The sequence below is a fragment of the Scyliorhinus torazame genome, chromosome 7 (assembly GCF_047496885.1).
Source record: "Scyliorhinus torazame isolate Kashiwa2021f chromosome 7, sScyTor2.1, whole genome shotgun sequence".
NCBI classification, from domain to species: domain Eukaryota; kingdom Metazoa; phylum Chordata; class Chondrichthyes; order Carcharhiniformes; family Scyliorhinidae; genus Scyliorhinus; species Scyliorhinus torazame.
The window spans coordinates 114,455,205-114,477,095 of NC_092713.1; the positions used below are offsets into that span (position 1 = coordinate 114,455,205).

Sequence of the window (21,891 nt, forward strand, 5' to 3'; positions counted from 1 at the left end):
ATTAAAGTGGGACTAGCTGTCTCACTCTTATGCAGATTTGCTAAAAAGTGATTCTGCTCACAATGGACGGGATTTACATTGCATCATCTCATGAGATTGCGTTAGATCTCGTGAGGTGTTGTGAGCCAGGTAGATCACCGGGTGAGGGGTCTCTCGCTTTCTATTGGCCACTGCTTTTCAGGTACAGTGTGGCCGCATAATCGACCCCACAATGTTTTACAGCCAATGAGGTACCTTTTGAAATGTAGTCATTGATTGTTGTAATGTAGGAAGCACAACAGCGAGGCCCACAATCAGAAATATGATCATGACTGGATAATCTGTTTTAATTGACGACAATGGAGAGATCCCCCAAGTTCTGCTTTAAATAGTATATGGGATCTTTCACATCCAGCTGAGAGGGCAGATAGGATCCGGTTTAAGGTCTTGCCTATGACAGTAATAATTGCACTGAAGTGTCAGTCTGGATAATGTGCTCAAGTCTCTAAGTGGGTTTGAACCCATAACTTTCTGACTCCGAGGGAATGGACCCCCAGTTTGGCTGACAGCAAAATGTTCTCTCGCAAAGAGGTTAGCTTGTATATTAGCAGAATGAAGTTGAAATTCAATGCCATCTAATCTTCTCTCCTCAAGCATTTAACCAAAGAAATTTAGTGATTGTTGGATAGTTCCACTGGTATGCTCCTGATTACAATCCTGTCCTTGTGGAAGTTATTATCTGTGCAGGAACACTGCTGAGAGCAAATGTTATTCGATGTGGAAAGAGCAGCCCTACCACATCTTGCTATTATTTTCACTTCCCTCATGACTCATTTTTGTAGCCTCCCTGAACAGATGTAAACATTTAATGGCAGTTTGAGATAAATTGTAGACCGTTTTATTCTGTGTATTCACACCCAGTAGGAATTGGATTGGGACCAACTTAAGCCCATGGGATGTATTTTACAGGGCACCAGATTACCTGCACCACCCCCCAACACACCTGAGTTAAAAGTTGGTTGGCACCTTGTTGAGGTGAGGTGACACCAGTTAGGTGTGTAGGTGGGGGCAAGTTGGGTAAGAGAGGGAAAGTAACGAAAAGGGGAATATCGTCTTGGGGAAAGGTGCCCCTGCTGGGCACGGGACTCTTTCCCCCCCCCCCAAAAAAAAGGAGATTCCCACCAGCAGACTGTGCAGTGAAAGTTGCTGGGCTGCCCACCTTGTTTCCACCTTCCCTCACAGAATGAAAATTGTAGCTCAGGAGGAATGAGGCCTTTAATTGTCCACTTAATGGCCTCAATTGGCTTAAGGGCAGATAGTTTGCCTGGTGCCCTATCTGTACACCTCCGTCCCTTGTAATATGGGCATGGTTGCCAACTGTGATTAAATGGAGGTTTCATTACACAACTTGCCCCCACACTCCAGCTGTTATTCGGCCAATGTATCCATCCTTGTGGTGCACTGCCTTCCTACGCCAATTGGAAAGTAAAAATATGCATTACCCAATTGGATGACTGTCAGCCAAACAGCCTTTTTTCCTATTTGTATCTTCAATATAATTGGTGGGGGTGCCATAGATGAAACCGGCAGAAGGGTCTTTGTTCCGTTGGTCTGGCCTTGAATCTAACTGTAAAAAGGTGGAGGGCAATCTCAAGCGGCAAAGGGAGATTTTCCTGGATCGGCTGGCCTGTTGGGTATCATAAGTATCAGAATATGGGAGGAGGAGACACTTGGACCATTTTTCTGTAAAAGAAATTGCACAATTTTGAATGTCCACTGGGGCTAAGTTATCAGGACCACAGACAGAAAATCTTTTCTCTAGTGTTTAGGTATCCATTCTATCCCTTTAAATTAATCAAATCTACTACTTCTGCCAAAGTGTCAATGTTTTTAATAATGTGCAGAAGCAGTTCAACACCAATGATATGGGGGGAATGGGACCTGCGTTACAAACTGCAGAGAAAAATGGTGGTTGATCTGATCCATGAAAGTAGTTCCTGATTTTATCATCATCATTGCGTGGTGGTCAGTAGATTTTAGTTTAATTTATAAATATAGCTGCACCATATGTGTGCTGCAAAGTGGGAACAAATATCGTTCCAATCTGAAATGAGATTGCTCTGGATGGCAACGTGGGGGAACTTTTTTTATCACTCGTTCATAGAATGTGGACATCGCTGTTTCACCCAGTGTTTATTACCCTTCCCTAATTGCCCTCCAGGAGGTGGTGATGAACCGCTGCAGCCCTTTGGTGGAGGTGCACCCACAGTGCTGTTGGGAAGAAGGTTCCAGAATTTTGAAATACAGCAGAGGACCATAAAATAGCGACACTATCACTACCATTGGCTGTGCGAAGTAAACCTCAAGGTCGCAAAAGAAAAAAAATGCAAAACATTGTAGCAGAGTGTCGAGTGTAATATTGCAATTCAGTCCTGGTTGGTGCTGATTTACCTGCCCATTATGATGCAGCAATTCAAACAGTCACTGCCCTCAGAATCCTGCAGGAGGTAGAAAGTTCCAGTCAGAATTCCTGCGCCTGACCACCATCTGAATGGCTCTTGCCGGGAAGAATGCATGGGGTTATGCTAGGTTGGGACGGGACCTAATCCAATGTGATGCCTTCCTTAGTTGACTGGACTTGATGGGTCGAATGGTCTTCTGTGCAGTAATAACTCTATGACATACCAGGCTTGATGGACAGAATGGCGTTATTGTAGAACTGCAGCCCAGGAAGAGTTAACACCTCCAGGATAGGAAGTAAAAAAAAATAGAGGTTGGAAAGAGATCTGGCAAATTTAAAGAGATTTGTTTCACAAACTGCTGTTGCTTTACTTCCCACAGGAACAAGTGAACCCAAGATTTGAAACTCTGTTTGAGACGGGTGTGGATGAAATGTCCTGGGATGACACGGTGTGTACATTTGCATGTACAGGGAGATACAGAAGGTTAAGATTTCCTACTGAATTAATTAGTACAGAGAGTGGGTAACCCACAAGGATTTGATCCTTCACTGAGTTCCCAACTCTTAAAACATGGAGCTTTGTTCTCTTGTGCTGCATTATGTTTTTCCTTCAGTGTTCTTTCTTTGAAATTTGCACTGTCTTCCTCAGAGTGTGGTCTCATGGTCATTGTTAGCCTCACAATAACCGATCCAAGTACCCATTCTCCATATGTTAGTCGGACAATTTAACATGGAGGCTATTCAATGTTGCCCTGAATTGAGACAGATCATCTTCCTGCTCCTCCTCTTTCTGTACCCATGCTTATGTAGCACTGGGTTTTGAATAAAATTCAAAGACCAACAGTTTCTTTTGCTAGATTATTGTCGCCTACACTTGTGGCCACCAATCAGCAAGGAGCTCATCCAGTGATTCACCTCCGCTGTTGGATACATTGACAATTATAAAATATAATTATTAATACAGTCTCGTATTCCTTTCTTTCAAAGCTGAAATATGACCAAATTTATTTGTCGAATAAAAATTGACCTTGAGTTTATTAACAAAATTGACGGCAGGCTCACTGAATTATTTTACATGCTAAAAATTCAGACAGTGTGCCACCATTGCAAGGAATGTCACAGTCCACAGGGGATTGTTAAGGCAAGGTCGCTGCTCCATCAGACAGTGTAGCTTACCCACATTGGAGAGAAAGCTGAGGAATTTGTGAAGACCAGCATCAGTTGGCCGACAACACAAGCCAACAGCAAGCTAAGTGCCTGAGATTCCGGAATGAGTGAATTAGTTAGTGGGCTAAATTTAAGCTCCAATTAGCGTCAGTGTTATGAATCCAGTTTGTTCTAGTTATGGTTAGCATCAAATTGCTCAGTTAAACTGTTACCATAGCAATAATGCTTGATTGATTTCTTCCCCTCACTCAGTGCAGAAGTGCCTGGGCTTCATTTTCTAAAGAGATGTCAGGCAGTCAGTGAGAGAAAGCAGGTTGTGGATGTGAGCTCTTGCCCCAACATTCCAGGGAATATGAGTCAAGTGTTGAATACACAATTCGCGTCTTTGCCATTTTTTTTCAAATATCCAGGGTGTGATTCAGCAATCCGCAGTGAATCGCGTAAGGGCCTCAAATATGGCTCCGCGTCAGGTGCCAGGCCAGTCGCAAGTCACCTGACCCGCTCCGCCCAGTGCGATCTGCATCTCAACTGCCGCGCCTGGGATCCAGATCTGCATGTTTCGGCAGACTCACCCGGCACCTGGGACTGAACAGCTGCACCTGGGAGACCTCGCCAGGGCACCGTTTAGTAGTGGTCCACACAAATGTGGACCGGTTGTAATGACACCCAGGTGGGGGCTCGCAGGCCATTGGAGACCCCTGGGTGGTCGGGAACAGGGCAGGGTGATCCCCTGGCACTCTCCGTAGTGTCTGGACACATGGCACTGCCAGCCTGGCACCGCCACCCAGGCACCCTGACGGTGCCACCTTGGAGCTGCCAGGGTGCCCAGGTGGCACTGCCAAGGTGCCCAGGATGCCCGGGCTCCAGGTTTGCACAGCCAGGGGTCAGGCCCGGGGTGGGGGGGGGGTGTTGCTAATTATAGGGGGTTCCCAGGGGACTCGCCAGGGTGAGGGGGATGGTCGATATAAAGGGGGAGGGAGAAGATTGGGTCTGCCAATCAAAATGGTGTCCTGATCTGCGAACAGCCGTTCCTGGCCTCGGCAGAGAGAAACTCCCCAAGGCCATTAAAAACGGCCAAGTGCCTTAGAATAGCGGGGTGTATCTCGCCGCTGCAGCCACCGAGAAACATCCCATTAAACATACTCAACAGTGGGCCTAGTTTCAAGTCCGCTGAATCGTGCCCCATATCTTTTATTTTTGCAATGATTATACAACTTTGAGGAGGTTTTGTGGCGCAGTGACGTCCCTGCCTCTGAGTTAAAAGCTGCAGGTTCAATTCCCACCCCAGGACTTTGTGGCCAAGGAAGTTATGTTCATTACGCAATCAAACATTGAGTATCGCTGTAAATCCTTCCAACACACACTGATGGTTGGCAATAAGAGCAGGAGAAAGTCTGGGTCAGCCATGTGATGAAAACCAATTTGGACCTTTCCCATCACTATCCATAGTTCCAAGTTACAACGTTCATGTAAAAGCATATATTGCCACAGCAACCTGGACTCCTTGGTGGGACCAGGTGTTGTGGACCAGAGTGATGCCGCCAGCACAGAATTTGATTGCTGTTAAGCTAGGGTGGATTTGGGAGCTGCATCCTTGCCCTACCCACGGTGGAGATGGTGGTGCCATGGGTCGGATAGCCTTTGGGCAGAGAACTGAAGAAGATATAATTTTCCCTATCACCTCTTCCCCTGAATGAAGTAGACTTACACCACAGATAGTTCAAGACATGTAGTTCATTTTTGGTGTCACCGAGGTGGGCCTTCAGCCATGCCTGATCCAGGTAATCATGACTATCTGCTTCATGATGGATGGACCTTCACAGCCTTGCCTAATCTTATCCTTCTCTGGCATCCACTTTGTCAGCAAGGATTACTCATTAGCAATCAGACGTAGCAACCATGGCGGATGTTTGCTCTTATTAGTTTAAGGTTAGTGAAACCAATTCTAGCTCTACTGCCTCTGTTGGTCCCAACTAACTCAACATAGAGTAGGGTTTGATTATTAAATCTTTATAAGTTCAGAAACCGAGCAGGTAGTGCATTTGCCAAATGAGCTATGAGAGCATTTAAGACGCTGCTCCAGAAACATTTAGAAAGTTATATTTGCAGCTGTGGTAACCTGTAAGCAAAAGCTACAAATGTACAAATTTGCTTTCTTAACTTTTCACGAGCCCACAGCTTGTCACAAGTTGTGTTCATTCCACTAGGAGAATTATCGAATGGGAGGAAGTTTTAACTGGCCCAGGCTGTTGGAGTGTGTTGAGTATCGAAGGAAGGTACGGGCCATAGTTCGCAAAGTCATCCAGGAAACTCCATTAGAACTTCCAGTAACAGTGGATAATCCCTGGGTAAGTGACTAAATGTTCAGGGGTTAAAATGAAGATCAGAGGAGCACTTACAACAAACAATAGACTCATGTGAGCTAATATAAGGAATGGAAATATCAGGAAAGTCCTCAGATATTTGGGGGTCACAGAAAACATGAGAAAATCAGAAAAATAAAGTTAGGATTAAATCTGGGAAACTCCTCTCAGACAGAAAAGCCACTTCCAGCTGACCCAAATGTTGTGACGCACTAACTTCACTCGGCATGTGGCTGTGTTACACTGGAGATGAGGGTGCTTCATGGGAGAGTTTAGGGGCAGCTTTCGCATTGCAAATCACCTGGACAGATTTCAGAGTCCTGGGCCCGGCATTCACTCCTCACCTTTCTGCATCCAAGCTGCTGCGAAAACGCAGCATGTTACCGGGACGGAGGTAGATGCCGAAACCCAGTAACTTCTCCACCATTTCCTACTCTCTAACACCCAAGTGAACTGTGTCCAACAGGAAGAACACTGGGAGGCAGCTCACAGTTGGAGTCAGTCACCTCAAAGCTTAGTTTTAAAAATGACAGGTCAGGAATCAAACACTCTCATTGCATGTTTCCTTATGGGAAAATTATTTTTGTTTAGCACATTTTGATTTAGCATGCCGCTTTTCAGGAAGATATTGGGCATGCTAAATGAGGGATGGCTATAATTTATAGCAATGTATTTTAAAAAATTCTTCCTTCTTCAACTCTACAGGCACTAAATCCCGTGGGGATAACAAATTCATTGTGAGATATTGTAACCAAATCTTACCCAAACGTTTTGCCAAGAGTAGCTATTAACAAAAAGGAGGAATTTTCCCCCTTTCTAATTTGGCAGCTCTGAAGCCGACAACAATGGGCAGGATTTTCTGGTGGTGGCGGCACCTCTCCTTTGGCCGACTGTGGGATCTTCCTGACTCGCGAACGTCTATAGCATTTTGCTTGATATTTGCCCGGCCCACCGTGCGGGGTCGCCTTTAGCGGGACCAGAAAATCCCGCCGGTGGGAAGGGCCGGAAAATCCCATTCATTCAAGATCACGGATTAAAACTGGGGTCGTCCCGGTTTATTTGAACAAGCAATTAGCAAAATGTGGATGATTAAATCTTATTGACTTTTAAAAAAAAAAATCGTGGGATGTGGATGTGGATGTCGTTGGTTGGGCCAGCATTTATTGCCCATCCCTAATGCCTTTGAACTGAGTGACTTGCTAGGCCATTTCAGTGTCAACCACATTGCTGTGGATCTGGAGTCACAGGTAAGGATGGCAGATTTCCTTGTATTAGTGAACCAGATGGGTTTTTACAACAATTGACTTTTAATTCCAGATTTGTATTGAACTCAATTTGCCATCTGCTGTGGTGGGATTCAAAGCCATTATCCTGGGTCTGTAGATTACTAGTCATGTGACAGTGCCACTACACCGCCATCCCCCACTTGATCCTGTCTCAACAAACATGGTGCATTGCAGCAGGGTAATTTTCTTGTAAAACTGACAATGCTGAAATAAAAATCAATCCTAATTAATATATTTTTTCCCCCAATTAATATCTTTTTTTCCCCAGTGGGCTATTTTCATGGGATTGGAACACGAGCGAATCCATTTGGAAACTTCATCTGTGTTAATTCGTCAGATGCCAATTCACTTGCTTCAACGGCCACCAAGTTGGAAATATGCCTCATCAAATATTGGTCAGTGCATCTGCCTTTCTCTTACTTCCTAACGGTTCTAACTCGAAGACTGGGGAGGGGGGCTGTTCAAATGTCTGGAGAATAGTAAAATAGGGAAAATGAATAATTATGAGAATTAAAGGAAGCTGGAAAGATATAAACTGGTGGAATTTGTACTGAGCAAGATAAAATTTGGTGTTAGTAAATCCTGAGGTGGCAATGTTTCAGTAAAATAAATATTAATAGAAAAGAATTAAGAAATATAACTAATATAATAGTAAAAAGAACATGAGGAAAAAGAAATCCATGGCAAAAAAGCTTCAGCAACGTGTCTTTCTTTCAGCGACATAAAAGAAATATAAGTAATAATTATATTTTGAATGGGGAAATGGGAAATTTAGAAGAGCAGGGGAATTTATGGTTACAGATTCACAAGATGCTAAAAGCAACACCACAAATGGATATGACCATAAAGAAATGTAATGGGATTCTGGTTTCAGGTTTTATTGCCAAGGGATAGAGTATAAAATTCAATCTGTAATGCTGATTCTATGACAGCCGTAAGGCGACAGTCAGAGCACATGAGTATATTCTGGGCTCAACACTGTCGGAAAGCTGGTGAGGCAAATTCACGAGGATGCTGTTTGGAATGAAGAAATATAAATTAAACATTTAAAAAACTTTCATTAGGTTAAAGGTTGTATAAAATTATGTAATGTTGGGACAGCATAGATGGAAATATTGAGCTGTAACCTCCATGCTTCATAGCATCATATTGGGGGGCGTACTCCACAGATCCACTGGGGAACACCCCTCGGATTGCACATCATTTGCCCGGGAAGTGCAAAATTCTGATGGACAATTCCTTGCACTGAGAACCATCCACAAATGCAATTTAAATCGCAAACTTCGGATGGTTCTGACTACCTGACTTCTTCTAACTTTTGGCTAATTATTGCACAGACCCAGATCGGCCCACCACAGGACACCCTCTCACACACCCAAACCCTTAGGAGGCTCCTGCAACCCTCAGAAAATTACCCCTCACGAGGCTCAGCCATCACCCGACCACCCAGGGGTCTTCCTCCAACTTCTCCCCCGCCCACCAATGATTCCCCTCCCACCATTGAAATAAGTACCTTTTGTAAGTACCAAAATAAGTAATTTTGCACCTTTGAGGAGGACACCCGTACCCCAAAATATTTTTAACACCTCCTCCGCGCTAGACATGTATTCCTCAGGGGTGGTGCTGGTAACCAAAACATTATTGAGGTAGACAATCACCTTGAGAATCCCTTGAAAGAGGTTAACCATCATATGCTGGAACATAGAGCAGGCTAACACAATGCCGAGTAGCAACCTCAGGCCCTCGTGTATTTATCGTGGTGAAATTCTGGGACTCTTCGTCCAATTTTAATTATAGGTATGCATGGCTGAGATCTAATTTAGATTAGGTAAGGCTCCCCCACCAGCTTGGCTTGGCGGTGTACCTCTCGACCTGCCTAAGTTTTGGTTAATCTGTAGTCCCCACAGATTCATATGGATCGATCTGGCTTGAGAACAGAAACTTAAGAGGCTGCCTACTCCGAGAACTGAACCAGTCTGATTATGCCCAGTTCTTCTCCTCTTTTAAGCTCAACATCAGCCTTCTGATGCAAGGCATAGGGAACTGGCCTGGCCCTAAAAGCTCGGCTGTCGAATCCGGATTGACATAAATTTTGGCTTTGGCGCCTTTAACCTGGGCCTAGTTCGCTGTGAAAAATGTCCTCATATCTTCTTCGGACATTTAATAAAAGAATTTGGAGTTTCCAATTCGTTTTTCCCATTAAGGGGCAATTTAACATGGCCAATCCATCTACCCTGCACATCTTTGGGCTGTGGGGGTGAGACCCACGCAAACACTGGGAGAATGTGCAAACTCCACACGGACAGTGACCCAGGGCCAGGATCAAACCTGGGTCCTCGGCGCCGTGAGGCAGCAGTGCTAACCACTGAACCACCATTCTTCTGAGGGCATCTTGACATTTTGAAAATTACCAGCCAATTGAGTTTGATTTGCTGTAACCAGTTCCTTCCCATGAGGCTGGGTCTGTGCCCTTCCACGGCAACCATGGACAGATGGGCCTCTTGCTCTTTATAAGCCACTGGTGTGTTGGTGGTCCCAAGGATTTTCAAAGTCTCCACAGTGTAATTTGAAAGCTTGGTTGCTGTGCTGCGTAAATTTAAGGTTCGAGCTTCATCGTGAATATAATTGAAGGTCTGCTCCCCCACAACTGTCATCAAGGCCTTGGTGTTGACTTGCCATTTTCAAGGGTTTATCGTTCACACTTGGGATAATTCCAATTGGGGCCGTCTTGTTTAACTGAACCGCATGCAAATGGTACATTTCGTGCTCCTCGGAGCTCCTCCCCACCTTGTTCAGAGGTGTTGTGGACTGCTGCTGCTGTTTTTTTTTCCATTGCCACCCTTTTGCCTTGCGCAGCAGCGCGCCTGAATATGACCCCTACGATTACATCAGAAAGACATAAACCCTCGACAATGACAAGCCTCAAGTGGATGGTCCCCCCGACACAAAGCCAGTCTCCCTCTGTCTCAGGTTGATGTCCTGTTCTTTTCCCGATCCTTTGGCGCTGGTCCAGTCCTGAGGGCCATGTCTGGTTCTCTGCTGCACCTGTTGCTCCTGCCACATGTCTCACGGCCATACCACCCAATACTTGATTGACTTCCCCTTCAACCACATTTTTCAGCGCACTCTGGCGCCTGAGTTATCTCGATCACTTTTTACATCGTTCTGGAAGTTTCAGCCAGGAGTTTCTTTTGGATATTGAGATTATAGATTCCACAAACCAAACAGCTGGGCAGAATATCACCAAGTGCGGCAGTCCCAAGCTCACAGTGCTCAGAGAGCTGCCGAAGCCTGGCTATAAAGGCTAAGATGGACTCTTCAGGGTCCCTGACTGCGGCAGAGCTGTATTTATAAGCTGTATTGGAGGATAATCGAGGGCCTTGGGCTAAAATGTTCTTTGACCAGCTTGACTATCTGATCAAAGGTCTTTGAGTCGGGTGTCGCTGTGTACATGAGGGGCGTCATTCTCCGACCCCCCAGCTGGTCGGAGAATGGCCGTTGGCCGCCGTGAATCCCGCCCCCGCCGGTTGCCGAAGTCTCCGAAGGGAGAAAAGTCGGCGGGGCGTTAATGTCGCCGCTGACGTCGGAGAATGGCACGGGTCTGCGCAAGGCAGCCGATTTTCGGCCTGCCGATATTCTCCCTTCCGGATGGGCCAAAGTCCCGTCGACGTGATAACCGTTCACGTAAATCAAACCTCCTTTTCATTGGCGTGAACCTGTGCTCCAGGTTCACGCCGACCAGCGTGGAGGTGAGTGACGGCCTGGGGGGTTGGCTCTGGGCAGGCGATGGCGTGGCCGCAGTCTGAATGCGTGGGGAGAGGTGTGTCTCGGGTTGTGTGTGTGTGTGTGCGCGGCGGGGGTGGGGGGGGGGGGTGAGAGTGGGATGGGCTCCGGGGGAGTGCCAGGAGGGGGGTCCGTGCCGGGGAGGGGGATGGGGGATCCGTGCCGGGGAGGGGGATGGGGGGTCCGTGCCGGGGAGCGGGATGGGGGGTCTGTGCCGGGGAGGAGGATGGGGGGCGGGGGGGTCCGTGCCGGGGAGGAGGTTGGGGTCCGTGCCGGGGAAGGGGATGGGGGGTCTGTGCCGGGGAGGAGGATGGGGGGGCCCGTGCCGGGGAGGAGGTTGGGGTCTGTGCCGGGGAGGGGGATGGGGGGGTGCATGCCGGGGAGGGGGATGGGGGGTCCGTGCCGGGGAGGGGGATGGGGGGGGGGGTCCGTGCCGGGGAGGGGGATGGGGGGGTCCGTGCCGAGGAGGGGGATGGGGGGGGGGTCCGAGCCGGGGAGGGGGATGGGGGGTGGGTCCGTGCCGGGGAGGGGGATGGGGGGGTCTGTGCCGGGAAGGGGGAGCGAGGGCAAGTGAGTTGGTCCACCTGGCCAGGTGCCAGCCTCCAACAGTTGGACCCATGCGGTCCATGCCACCTGGCTGGGGGGTGGAGGGGGTATGGGCAATGATGACATGTCATCGTTCCCCCCCCCCCCCACCAGGCCGTCATGTTTTCCGATCATCCAGCGATGTTGGCCGCCGTGGCGGCAGCCGCTAATGTCCATGTTGCCCTGAATGAGGAGGAGGAGGAGGAGCGTGCCAGAGAGGCGGCGCAGGCTGCCGCAGAAGGGCAGGCGGCAGCTGCCCAGGCTGGAGGGACACCTGACCGACAGGACGAGGAGGGGGAGGAGGACGTCGCGGCTCCACGGCAACGGAGGCACCCGAGGGCGCCCCGTGTGTACCGGCCCCGCCAGTCATACCAGGACCTCACGGACCGGGAATGCAGGAGGAGACTCCGGATGAGGCGGGAAACCGTGGCACACATCTGCCACCTGCTGGCACACCTGTCACCGCGTGGCACTGGCGGGGGACACCCTCTCCCCGTGTCCGTCAAGGTTACGGTGGCCCTGAACCTTTATGCAACAGGGTCATTCCAGGCACCGAGTGGGGACCTGTCCGGCATATCGCAGACATCGGTGCATCCGGGCAGTGACAGATGCCCTATATGCCATGGCACACCGCTACATCCGCTTCCCTGTGGACCGGGCCAGCCAAGATGCCCGGGCCGTGGGCTTCTCTGCCGTGGCCGGGTTCCCCATGGTCCAGGACGTGATTGATGGGATGCACGTCGCCGTGCGGCCACCTGCAGATAACAGGGCCGTGTTCACCAATAGGAAGGGGACCTATTCGATGAACGTACAGGTGGTCTGCGACCACCGCATGATGATCCTGCAAGTCTGCGCCCGTTACCCAGTCAGTGTACACGACTCATACGTGTTGTCGCGGTCATCCATCCCCGGCATGTACGAGGGACGCCATCACCGGCTGAGGGGCTGGTTGCTGGGCGACAGGGGCTACCCATTGCGATCGTGGCTGATGACGCCTATACGGAGGCCACGCAATGAGGCGGAGAACCGCTACAATGATGCCCAATGTAGCGACAAGGGGAGTGATCGAGAGGTGCTTTGGCGTGCTGAAGGTGCGTTTCAGGTGCCTGGACCTCTCTGGGGGCGCCCGCCAGTATCGGTCAGATAGGGTCGGCCGCATCATTGTGGTGTGCTGCGTCCTGCACAACATAGCCCAGCAGAGGGGCGATGTGCCGCAGGCAGAGGAGGGTGGAGTGGAGGAGCAGCAGGAAGTGGCACAGTCCTCCCCAGATGAGGGGGATGGGGGCAATGGTCAGGGCAGACGGGGTAGACACAGGCGGGTGGCTGTCCACCGTTACCGGCTGGCCCAGCGGGCACGGGACAGACTGATAGCCGCCCGCTTCACTGATGAGATGGGCGTGGGAATCGGGTAGTATGGCCACAGACCGCACACCATGGCAACAGCCGACCACCCACACCCCCCACCCATCCACCCACTCAGCACCCTCACCCCCCTCCCCAACCCCACCCACCCCACCCGCATGCACACCACCCCACCCCCATTGCCGATCCACCTGCGGCACAACGGGCCGGGCTCACACAGTTGCGGGTGGACACGTGTCTATTGCAGGCCATGGAGGATGATGGCAACCCGCCCTGCGGTGAGCTCCTGGCTCCACATTGTTGGACTATGTCTGACCCATGGCCACAGTACCACCATCCACCCGGACCTTCCCTGCATGCGGCTGTGACACTGCAGCGCACGGTCCCGTCCTCTGCCCCGGGGGATGTTGATGGCGGCCCAGGGCGAACGGGCCGGACTCACCTGGGGCTGAGGTAAGACCACCCCTCACACACACACTTGCGCTCAACGTACATGACACCCCCGCACGCTTTGCACAGAGCACAAAGGCAGCTTCTGTAGGTGTAACATTGACTTTAATAACCAAACGAGTTCATGCACATGCCCTAGCCCCTAAAACTCATCTGTGCCCTGCACCCGTGCCAACTTACTCAGTGTCTAATTGTTTGGCCTTACGGGCCCTTTGACTATGTCTACGTGGTTTCCCCAGACGGTACAGCAGAACTGAAGGTGGACTCCTGTGATTCCTGCCCTCTGACACTGGATCCCTTTGGCGGCCGATTCCTGGGGCGTCCTGGCCTAGATGGGCCAGGCTGCGGCCCGGGCAACTGGGATGGCGGGCTGCCAGCCTGTCCTGCCCGTTGCCCACCCGATGCACCTGGGACGGAAGGGGGGGGGGGAGTCCGAGGTGTCGCGGTGTTCCGGGACCTCCCCTACAGGGGGAACCGGGACGGACCACACCACCTCCTCCTCCCTCGGGGTGCCCGATGGCCCCTAGGCCTCTACATGGGTGGGGGATGCGAACGGACTAGCCATCCGACGCCCCCCCGACATCTGGCGCTGCCAGTCCTGGAGGCCCGTGCTGGTATCGACAGGGGTCTGTAGGTTTGCAGCCATGGAGCCCAGGGGGTTGGCAAACCCTGTCTGTGACAGTGCGACGCTGGCTCGCACATGGCCACTGGTGCCGATGCCCTCAGCGATGGCCTGCTGAGACTGGGCCATGGCCTGCTGAGACTGGGCCATGGCCTGCTGAGACTGGGTTATGGTGTTGAGCGCCTCTGCCATCTGGAGCTGGCACTGGCTCATGGCCTCCTGTGAGAGGGCAGCCATGTCCTGGGCCACAGATGCCGCCTGCACGGAAAGCCCCAGGCCTCACAAACCGTTCCCCATGTCTGACACCGTCACACCCATTGCCTCCACCACGGACGCCACCCGTGCGGTGTCAGCCTGGGTGGCACGCATGACCGGCACCACTCCCAGCTCCTGGACGCGGGTGGACTCCTCCACCTGCGACTGCAGCCTTCGCAAGCCGCCCGTCACCCTCTTCGCTCGTCTCCGGGTCGGTGGTTGCATCGGATCTATGTGTGGGTGTGGTAACTCCAGGAACCCGGGATCCATCTGGGCGGCAGATGTTCGCTTGGGCTGGGCTGCCCTCCGACCGCCCAGCCCCTCTGCTGCTCCTACCTCCACCTGCTGTACCGGGACGGCTGTGTTGTGCGCACCAGTGAGTGTACCAGACGCCTCATCACGAAAGTGCCCAACCGAGGTGAGTGTTTCTGCGATGGTGGAGGGTGTTGGTGACAGCAGTGGCGTTGTGTCGTGCTCTTCGTCCCACTCTGAGTCCATGGCACTTTGGGGTGGGGGTTCGTCTCCACCCATCCACTCTGAGTCACTGTCCGGTATTTCGTCTTCCTGGGTAGTGCTGTCGCGGGTAGGGGTGTCCTGGGCAGTGCTGTCCCGGGTAGTGGTGTCCCTGGTAGTGGTGTCCTGGGTAGTGGTGTCCTGGGTAGTGGTGTCCTGGGTAGTGGTGTCCCGGGTAGTGGTGTCCTGGCTCGGATGTGACGGGGGCCTGTGGCTGCCCCCCTCGTCGCTGGGTGGTCGCTCCCGCACGTGACGGGGGTGTCGTCTCCCTGTTGCTCCAGGTCTCTCCGTCTCCCGTGGTGTGCGAGGGGCATCCTGCGGGCGTCGCATGCTGGAGGGTCCGAGTCTCTCTGTCTCCCGTGGCCTCCGAGGGGCATCCTGCAGGCGTCGCATGCTGGAGGGTCCGGGTCTCTCTGTCTCCCGTGGCCTCAAAGGGGCATCCTGCGGGCGTCGCATGCTGGAGGGTCCGGATCTCTCTGTCTCCCGTGGCCTCCGAGGGGCATCCTGCGGGCGTCGCATGCTGGAGGGTCCGGGTCTCTCTGTCTCCCGTGGCCTCCGAGGGGCATCCTGCGGGCGGTCTGCATCTGCGGGGATGGGTGCCTGGACGTTTGGTCCTGCGATACACAATGAAGCATGCATGGTTAGACACGCAGGCAGTGATCAGGTGATATGGGGGAGGGGGGATATGGGGGAGGGGGGATATGGGGACAGGCTGTCGGTGGCTCACTTGCTAGTACGCCCCCGACCTCTGCATCAGCAACCTCCCAGTCGTCAGGTCCGCCAGCAAGTTCCAGGGCCCTTTCCTCGTGTTCGGTCAGTGGCCTCTCATCAGCGGGGCCTCCTCCAGTCCTCACATGCTCCCTATTGTTGTGTGCGCGCTTCTCCTGTGGGGGTGGGTGGGTGGGGGGTGTGGGTGGGGGTGGTGGCAGGGGTAAAAGGCAACACTGTTAGGCAGGTATATGAATGCACGCCATCGGTTGCGCGTGCATTGCAGAGGTTAAGGTTAGGGCTGGATTCACTTGGGGCTATGGGGGATATGGGGGAGGGGGGATATGGGGGAGGGGGGATATGGGGGAGGTGGGATATGGGGGATATGGGGGAGGGAGGGATATGGGGGAGGGAGGGATATGGGGGAGGGGGGATATGGGGGAGGGGTGGGATATGGGGGAGGGGGGATATGGGGGAGGGGGGATATGGGGGAGGGGGATATGGGGGAGGGGGGATATGGGGAGAGGGAATATGGGGGCGGGGGGATATGGGGGAGGGGGGATATGGGGGAGGGGGGATATGGGGGAGGGGGGATATGGGGGAGGGGGGATATGGGGGAGAGGGAATATGGGGGAGAGGGAATATGGGGGAGAGGGAATATGGGGGAGGGGGGATGTGGGGAGGGGGATATGGGGGAGGGGGGATATGGGGGAGGGGGGATATGGGGGAAGCTCACCCTGCCTGCTCTGACGAGGTCGTTCACCTTCTTGTGGCACTGGGTGCCTGTCCGTGGTGTCAGGGCCACAGCGGTGACAGCCTCTGCCACTTCCCTCCACAGACGCCGGCTGTGGCGTGGGGCAACTCTGCGGCCGTGCCCGGGATACAGGGCGTCCCTCCTCTGCTCCACCGCGTCCAGGAGCGCCTCCACATCCCGTGACTCGAACCTCGAGGCTGAGCGACGGCCAGCCATCCAGTCGGGTGTTCCGGTCGGATGTTCCGGTCGGGTGGGGGGGAGCAGCGCGGCCTTATGAGCCGTCACGCCGTGCGGCGCGTATGACGCTGCACGGCGTGAACCACTGCGCAAGCACGGATCCCGTTACGTCGCTGCTAGCCCATTTCGGGCCGGAGACTTTCGACCCATTTTTCCGACGTGACGCAAGTCGGATTTGCGCCGTTTTTTGCGCCGATCGGCGGACTTTGCGCCGATAAAGGAGAATTTTGCCCGAGGTTCCTAATTAGATTATAAGTTTGGGGCCTGCAAACTGTCAGAAGTATAACCTTCTGCTGGTCTTCCCCTGTGATCTCATTCACGTTAAAGAAATAGTGTAGCCGTTCGATATACAGCTCCAATCCTCAACCATTTGGTCAAACGGGTCCAGTTTTTTACTGTCTTAGGTGAAGATTTCTGGAGAAGGAAAATAAATCACTTAATTGAAATCTGATTATAAGTGTGCTGGTTGGAGTTTGATTATGACCCTGTTCAATGAAACTGGCTCAATCTGTCTGAGGCAGCACGATAGCACAGTGGTTAGCACGGTTGCTTCACAACGCCAGGGTCCCAGGTTCGATTCCCGGCTTGGGTCACTGTCTGTGCGGAGTCTGCACGTTCTCCCCGTGTCTGCGTGAGTTTCCTCCGGGTGCTCCAGTTTCCTCCCACTGTCCAAAGATGTGTGGGTTAGGTGGATTTGCCATGCTAAATTGCCCTTCGTGTCCAAAAGGATTGGGTGGGGTTGCGGTGAAGGGGTGGACGTGTGGGGCGCTCTTGCCGGGGGCCGGTGCGGACTCGATGGGCCAAATGGCTTCTTTTTGCACTGTAAAAATTCTATGTTCTATGTTTCCCTCCCCACACCTAGTGGTGTGCAAGACAGACTTTCATCTGCTCCCACAACAAGGTTTTTCCTGTAACAGGTTGCTAGTCTGGTAACAGAGACTTTTAATTTAAGGGGCCCCACTCAACATCAAACAGAGCTGACCAGGAGCCTCTCCTCTTACCGCCTGCCATTGCCACGTCAGAAGGATGGTACAGAGTGGTACCCAATCTGTAGTCCACGTTATGAACACACGTTCCTCCATCAAGTCCTGGAGTGGGATTTGAACCTGGAATTTTAGGCTTAGAGGCAGAGACGCTACCCAATACACCACACGACCTCCTATAGTGCCTCAGTTTAAACAGCTTTAGTTTATTGCCCCAATCCCTCACTCAGAAGAATGCTGTCTAAGTTATTATAGTTGTTCTGACTGGAACTATGACTGAACTAATTATTGTTCATGACTGGAAAAGTCATTACAGACGTGTCTCAATCACCTCAAATTCAGAAAACTAACAAGGATATTTCTCAGATAACTATCTCTGGCTCAAAACCGCCCCTCTCATCCAAGATCACTGCAGCCAGTTTAAACAACCCCATCATTCCCACATTGAGATTTCTCAACGCAAGCCAGAGATCAAAGCAGGACTTTCCTCATCAATATTGTTCCATGTCAAACCATTGACCAGTTTAATCCATTACAATCCTATTCCTAAATCTTCAGTCATGTAACTAATTTGATACAATGCAACTTAGCCACATGGTTCTTGATATGAATGGTTCCTGTTGTGCAACCTACTGGAACATAAATACAGCAAAAAGACGTGAGGCATAAATTCAATCTTTTTGAGTTCCTGAATCTTGGGTGAGACACTGCTGTGGTCTGTCTTCAACTTTCCCACAGGTAATGAAGGAAAACTGGACATAGAGTCATCCGTATTTGACCTTACACCTGTCCCAGTGCCAGTTTCAAGACAACACTGGCAGAGACCCAGTTGCAGGTTACCCACCTTTTCATTTGTGGCTGCAACAGGTTTGGGATTATCAGAGGAAAAAGAGCTCAAATGGAAAATTAAATAACATGGTCAAATTCGAAATGGGGTTTTTGATTTCCATTGTTGTTGCCATTTTTATATAGGGAGAGAGCACAACGGATGCTCCTCAAAGTAAAAAACTGTGACACAATTAACAAAATGATTGATTTACTCATTTTTACCTTTAGGGCTAAAAGCACTTGACAACCCTCTGATCAAAGTCCCAGCTGCTCAAGTTACTTATGGAAAACCAAGGAATTTCCCATCCTATGGCTGGGACAATGAATATGGACAGATGACAACAGCGTATGTACAGACATTCCTATTAAAGAGGATAGAATGTCTTTATACATTTAAATTTCAGAACATGTTCAGGCTGAGCAAGGAATTGGACTTTACCGAAGGAGGGAAATGAGAAAATAATTTGGAAAGTCAGCTATTGATCTTGGGAGTACGAGACTGAAGAACACAGGTTTAAAATTAATTAGACAATGGAAATTAAAACATTTTTTTCACATGGAGTGCAAACTCCAGCAGCAAAAGATGAAGAATAAATCCTTGAAAGAATAACTGTTATTTTATTGCTCTATTTATTCTTGAATATGGGCACCTCCGTCTACATTTATTGCCATCCCAAGTTCCCCTGAGGAGAGTGGTGAAGGCCGCCTTTTTGAATCGCTAAGTGGTTTCATACAACTAAATGGCTTTCTAGGCCCGTTCAAAGGCCAGTTAAGAGGCAATCACAATGGGGTGGGCCTGGAGTTATATATTGATCAGATAAAGGGATGGACAGATTTCACTCCCTAAAGGACATAAGTGAACTATCCAACTGCTTCACGATCACTTTTACCGATACCAGTTTTCTGGTTTCAGTCAAGGGCTCTGAATTATCGGTATGGTAACGTAACTACTGTACCACCAGGCCTCGCTATCGGTTGTAGGGAGAATTGTGGTAAAGATAATCAGCAAAATGCCCATGGAACCTAACCTATCAGCTTTGAATGTGGAGATGTAGGGGTGGATTGTGTTCTGGAATTTTGCTTAATTATTTTGGAATCCGAGAATATTTATATAAAACATTCCCTTGCAAGCTTGAATGAGTGGAGTATGGTCCATCGCAGAGTAGATTTTATATGAATTATGGGTACTAATTATATTCCAAATATCCATTAGTTCCTGTCATGGATTTTATCCTTTTCTGATTCTGCACTTTCTTAAGACCTGTGCTTATTTCACCTGGTGTCACCCATTGCTCAGTAGTAACAGTCTTCCCCTAAGTCAGAAGATTTTGGATCCATGCCCCATTCCAGAGATTTAAGAACATAACCCAGACTCACACTTCATTGTTGCACTGAGGGAGTGCAGCATTGTCCCAGGTGCCCATCTTTCAGATGAAACATTAAACTAAGGTCCTATTTTTGTAAATGATTCCATGGAAAGGAACAGAAGAGATTTCCTGCTGTTGTGGAGGATATTTATCTCTCAATTCACCTGGCCAAAATAAATCATTTGTTCATTTGTCTCATTGCTAATTATGGGGCCTTGTTGTCCACTTTTTGATAACTCATTTTACAACAATTATTACACTTCAAAACTACATCATTGGCTGTGAAAGCTCTTTGGGAAAGAAACTGAGGTTGTTAAAGACACTAAATAAATGCAAGTCCTTTCTTCAACCTTGGTACATTAAATTACATTGCAGGTGCTATGTGGATATATGTTGTTGTTGTAACTGACCTATAATGCAATCCCATAGTGTGCCCGAGTTTGAAGCCAGCAAATACCTAATAACGAATGGGGAATATCTGAAGTTCGTGCAAGCTGGAGGATATGGAAGGAGAACCTACTGGACTAAGGAAGGCTGGGAGTGGAGAACATTCCGTCAGGCTCAGCATCCCACATTCTGGGTCTGTCCGAAAGGTATAAGCCTCTTGTTTTCTCAACGACTATTTTGCACAACTAGACAATACATTCTCTCATATTGCAGGAGGTCATTTGAAAGGCATCAAGAGGCAGATCACAAGGTCAGGAAGTCTACTGGTGCTATCATTACCCAAGACCCAAACTTTGAGGGGGGTTGGGGAATGGCAGAAACAGACCCCTAACAAAAGTAAAAAGAATGAGAAATGGCAGAAAGCTCAATCAATATCTGAAGGAGAAAAATATATTATTTTTGCAGAAGCCTACATCGTACCAAAATCAATGCATGACCCTGTTGAAATAAATGTGTCCAAACATATATAGATATTAATAAAAAATGTTGTGTAAGGTGCAAATATCCTGTTTCTAAACCTGTTGTCACACTTTTGTGTCAGTACTTATTAAATGACAGTATCAACATGTCCCATTCAATTTTGCTATGTCAGCTGTGACAATGTTCGTCTAGAGCCTGGACACTGAATCAGTGTTATATTGGAACAAATTTCCCAAATCTCCCCCAAATTTACATCCATTATCTTTATTTAGTAATAAATTTTATCCAGTAGTCAATTAACTAATTAAAAACAACAGAAATGATCACATCTGATTAGTTCCAAGATTCACAGTGCATTTACAGTGAGGCCATATTTAACAATTACTTGGCAATGTGCCCGCCTGTATGTTATGAGAACAGGTTAATTTATCAGGGTTAATTCTGTGATTCCACGATCGGTGTGGGAAATGCACATTTGGAGGGAGCATGAATTGGATGGAGATGGAGGCTACAATCTTGCAGCCTCAAGTGATGCACAATCCCTGTACATTTTGTTGGGGATTGAAGTTGCAGAATTAACTCTGTTGTTTAAACCAGGTATCAAATCAGCACTCGCATGCTTTTACCTTCTAGTGGCAGCAGGCTTATTCAAAATATACTTTGGATACTAAAAAGGGGGAAATAAAATTACGTTAAATCTACATCATGTTTTTCTGCTTCATCTGTACAACAAATTTAACCAGGTACGTAATAAGCTTTTGCAGGAGAATGACATTAGTATGAAACCAAGCACCCATGTTCCAAGGCTACAGGAGAACTGAAAAGTACTCTTTGACCAGAAGCACCGCTGGTGTCATAGTTAAATATTTCTTTATAGTCGAGAATTTCTAAGGAATCAGTAAGTGAATGTCCTCATCTAGTGTATCCAACACTGGTGTCTGTTTCAAGCTCCCAGGGGTAAGCCATTCGCGATCGCCAACTTGGTTCAGTCAGCTGTATTACGGTCAGCTTTCCAGAAGCAGGGAATGCATCATGCCACTCCTTACCTAGCCATACAGATCAGGGGGTTCCAGCATTCATCCTTGGGCTTGGCTGAATGAGCTGAGCTCAGGAAGGATGGAACGTGGAAGACGATAATTGGCCTCTGTTTCGCGGAGAATCAGCTCGGGTTCACATCGATTGCTGTCCATCAGTTCATTGCTGAAACATGTGCATGTGTGAATTTTGGGGGGAGCCAGCATTGATCTCAGCTGTGATGACCTTCACATTGGTACAGCTTGGCAACTCTCACTGTCTAAACTCACACAAAAAGGATGGCCAC

At 49.8% G+C, this 21,891-nt stretch overlaps 1 protein-coding gene across 4 annotated transcripts in view; it reads left to right on the plus strand.

Annotated features, from left to right (window-relative positions):
• Window positions 1-21,891, plus strand: part of LOC140426478 (uncharacterized) — an 86,748-nt gene that overhangs the window by 13,883 nt on the left and 50,974 nt on the right. For 3 of the 4 annotated variants that reach the window (XR_011948213.1, XM_072511295.1, XM_072511297.1), the window contains exons 4-8: window positions 2,821-2,889; window positions 5,815-5,955; window positions 7,525-7,651; window positions 18,565-18,682; window positions 20,133-20,296. Coding sequence is in view for 3 of the 4 variants with exons in the window: in XM_072511295.1 (XP_072367396.1) it covers window positions 2,821-2,889; window positions 5,815-5,955; window positions 7,525-7,651; window positions 18,565-18,682; window positions 20,133-20,296 (619 nt within the window). In the remaining variant the exon portion in view is untranslated. Of the gene's footprint in view, window positions 1-2,820; window positions 2,925-5,814; window positions 5,956-7,524; window positions 7,652-18,564; window positions 18,683-20,132; window positions 20,297-21,891 lie in introns of those variants that run through there. The other variant, XM_072511296.1, reaches the window with a different exon arrangement.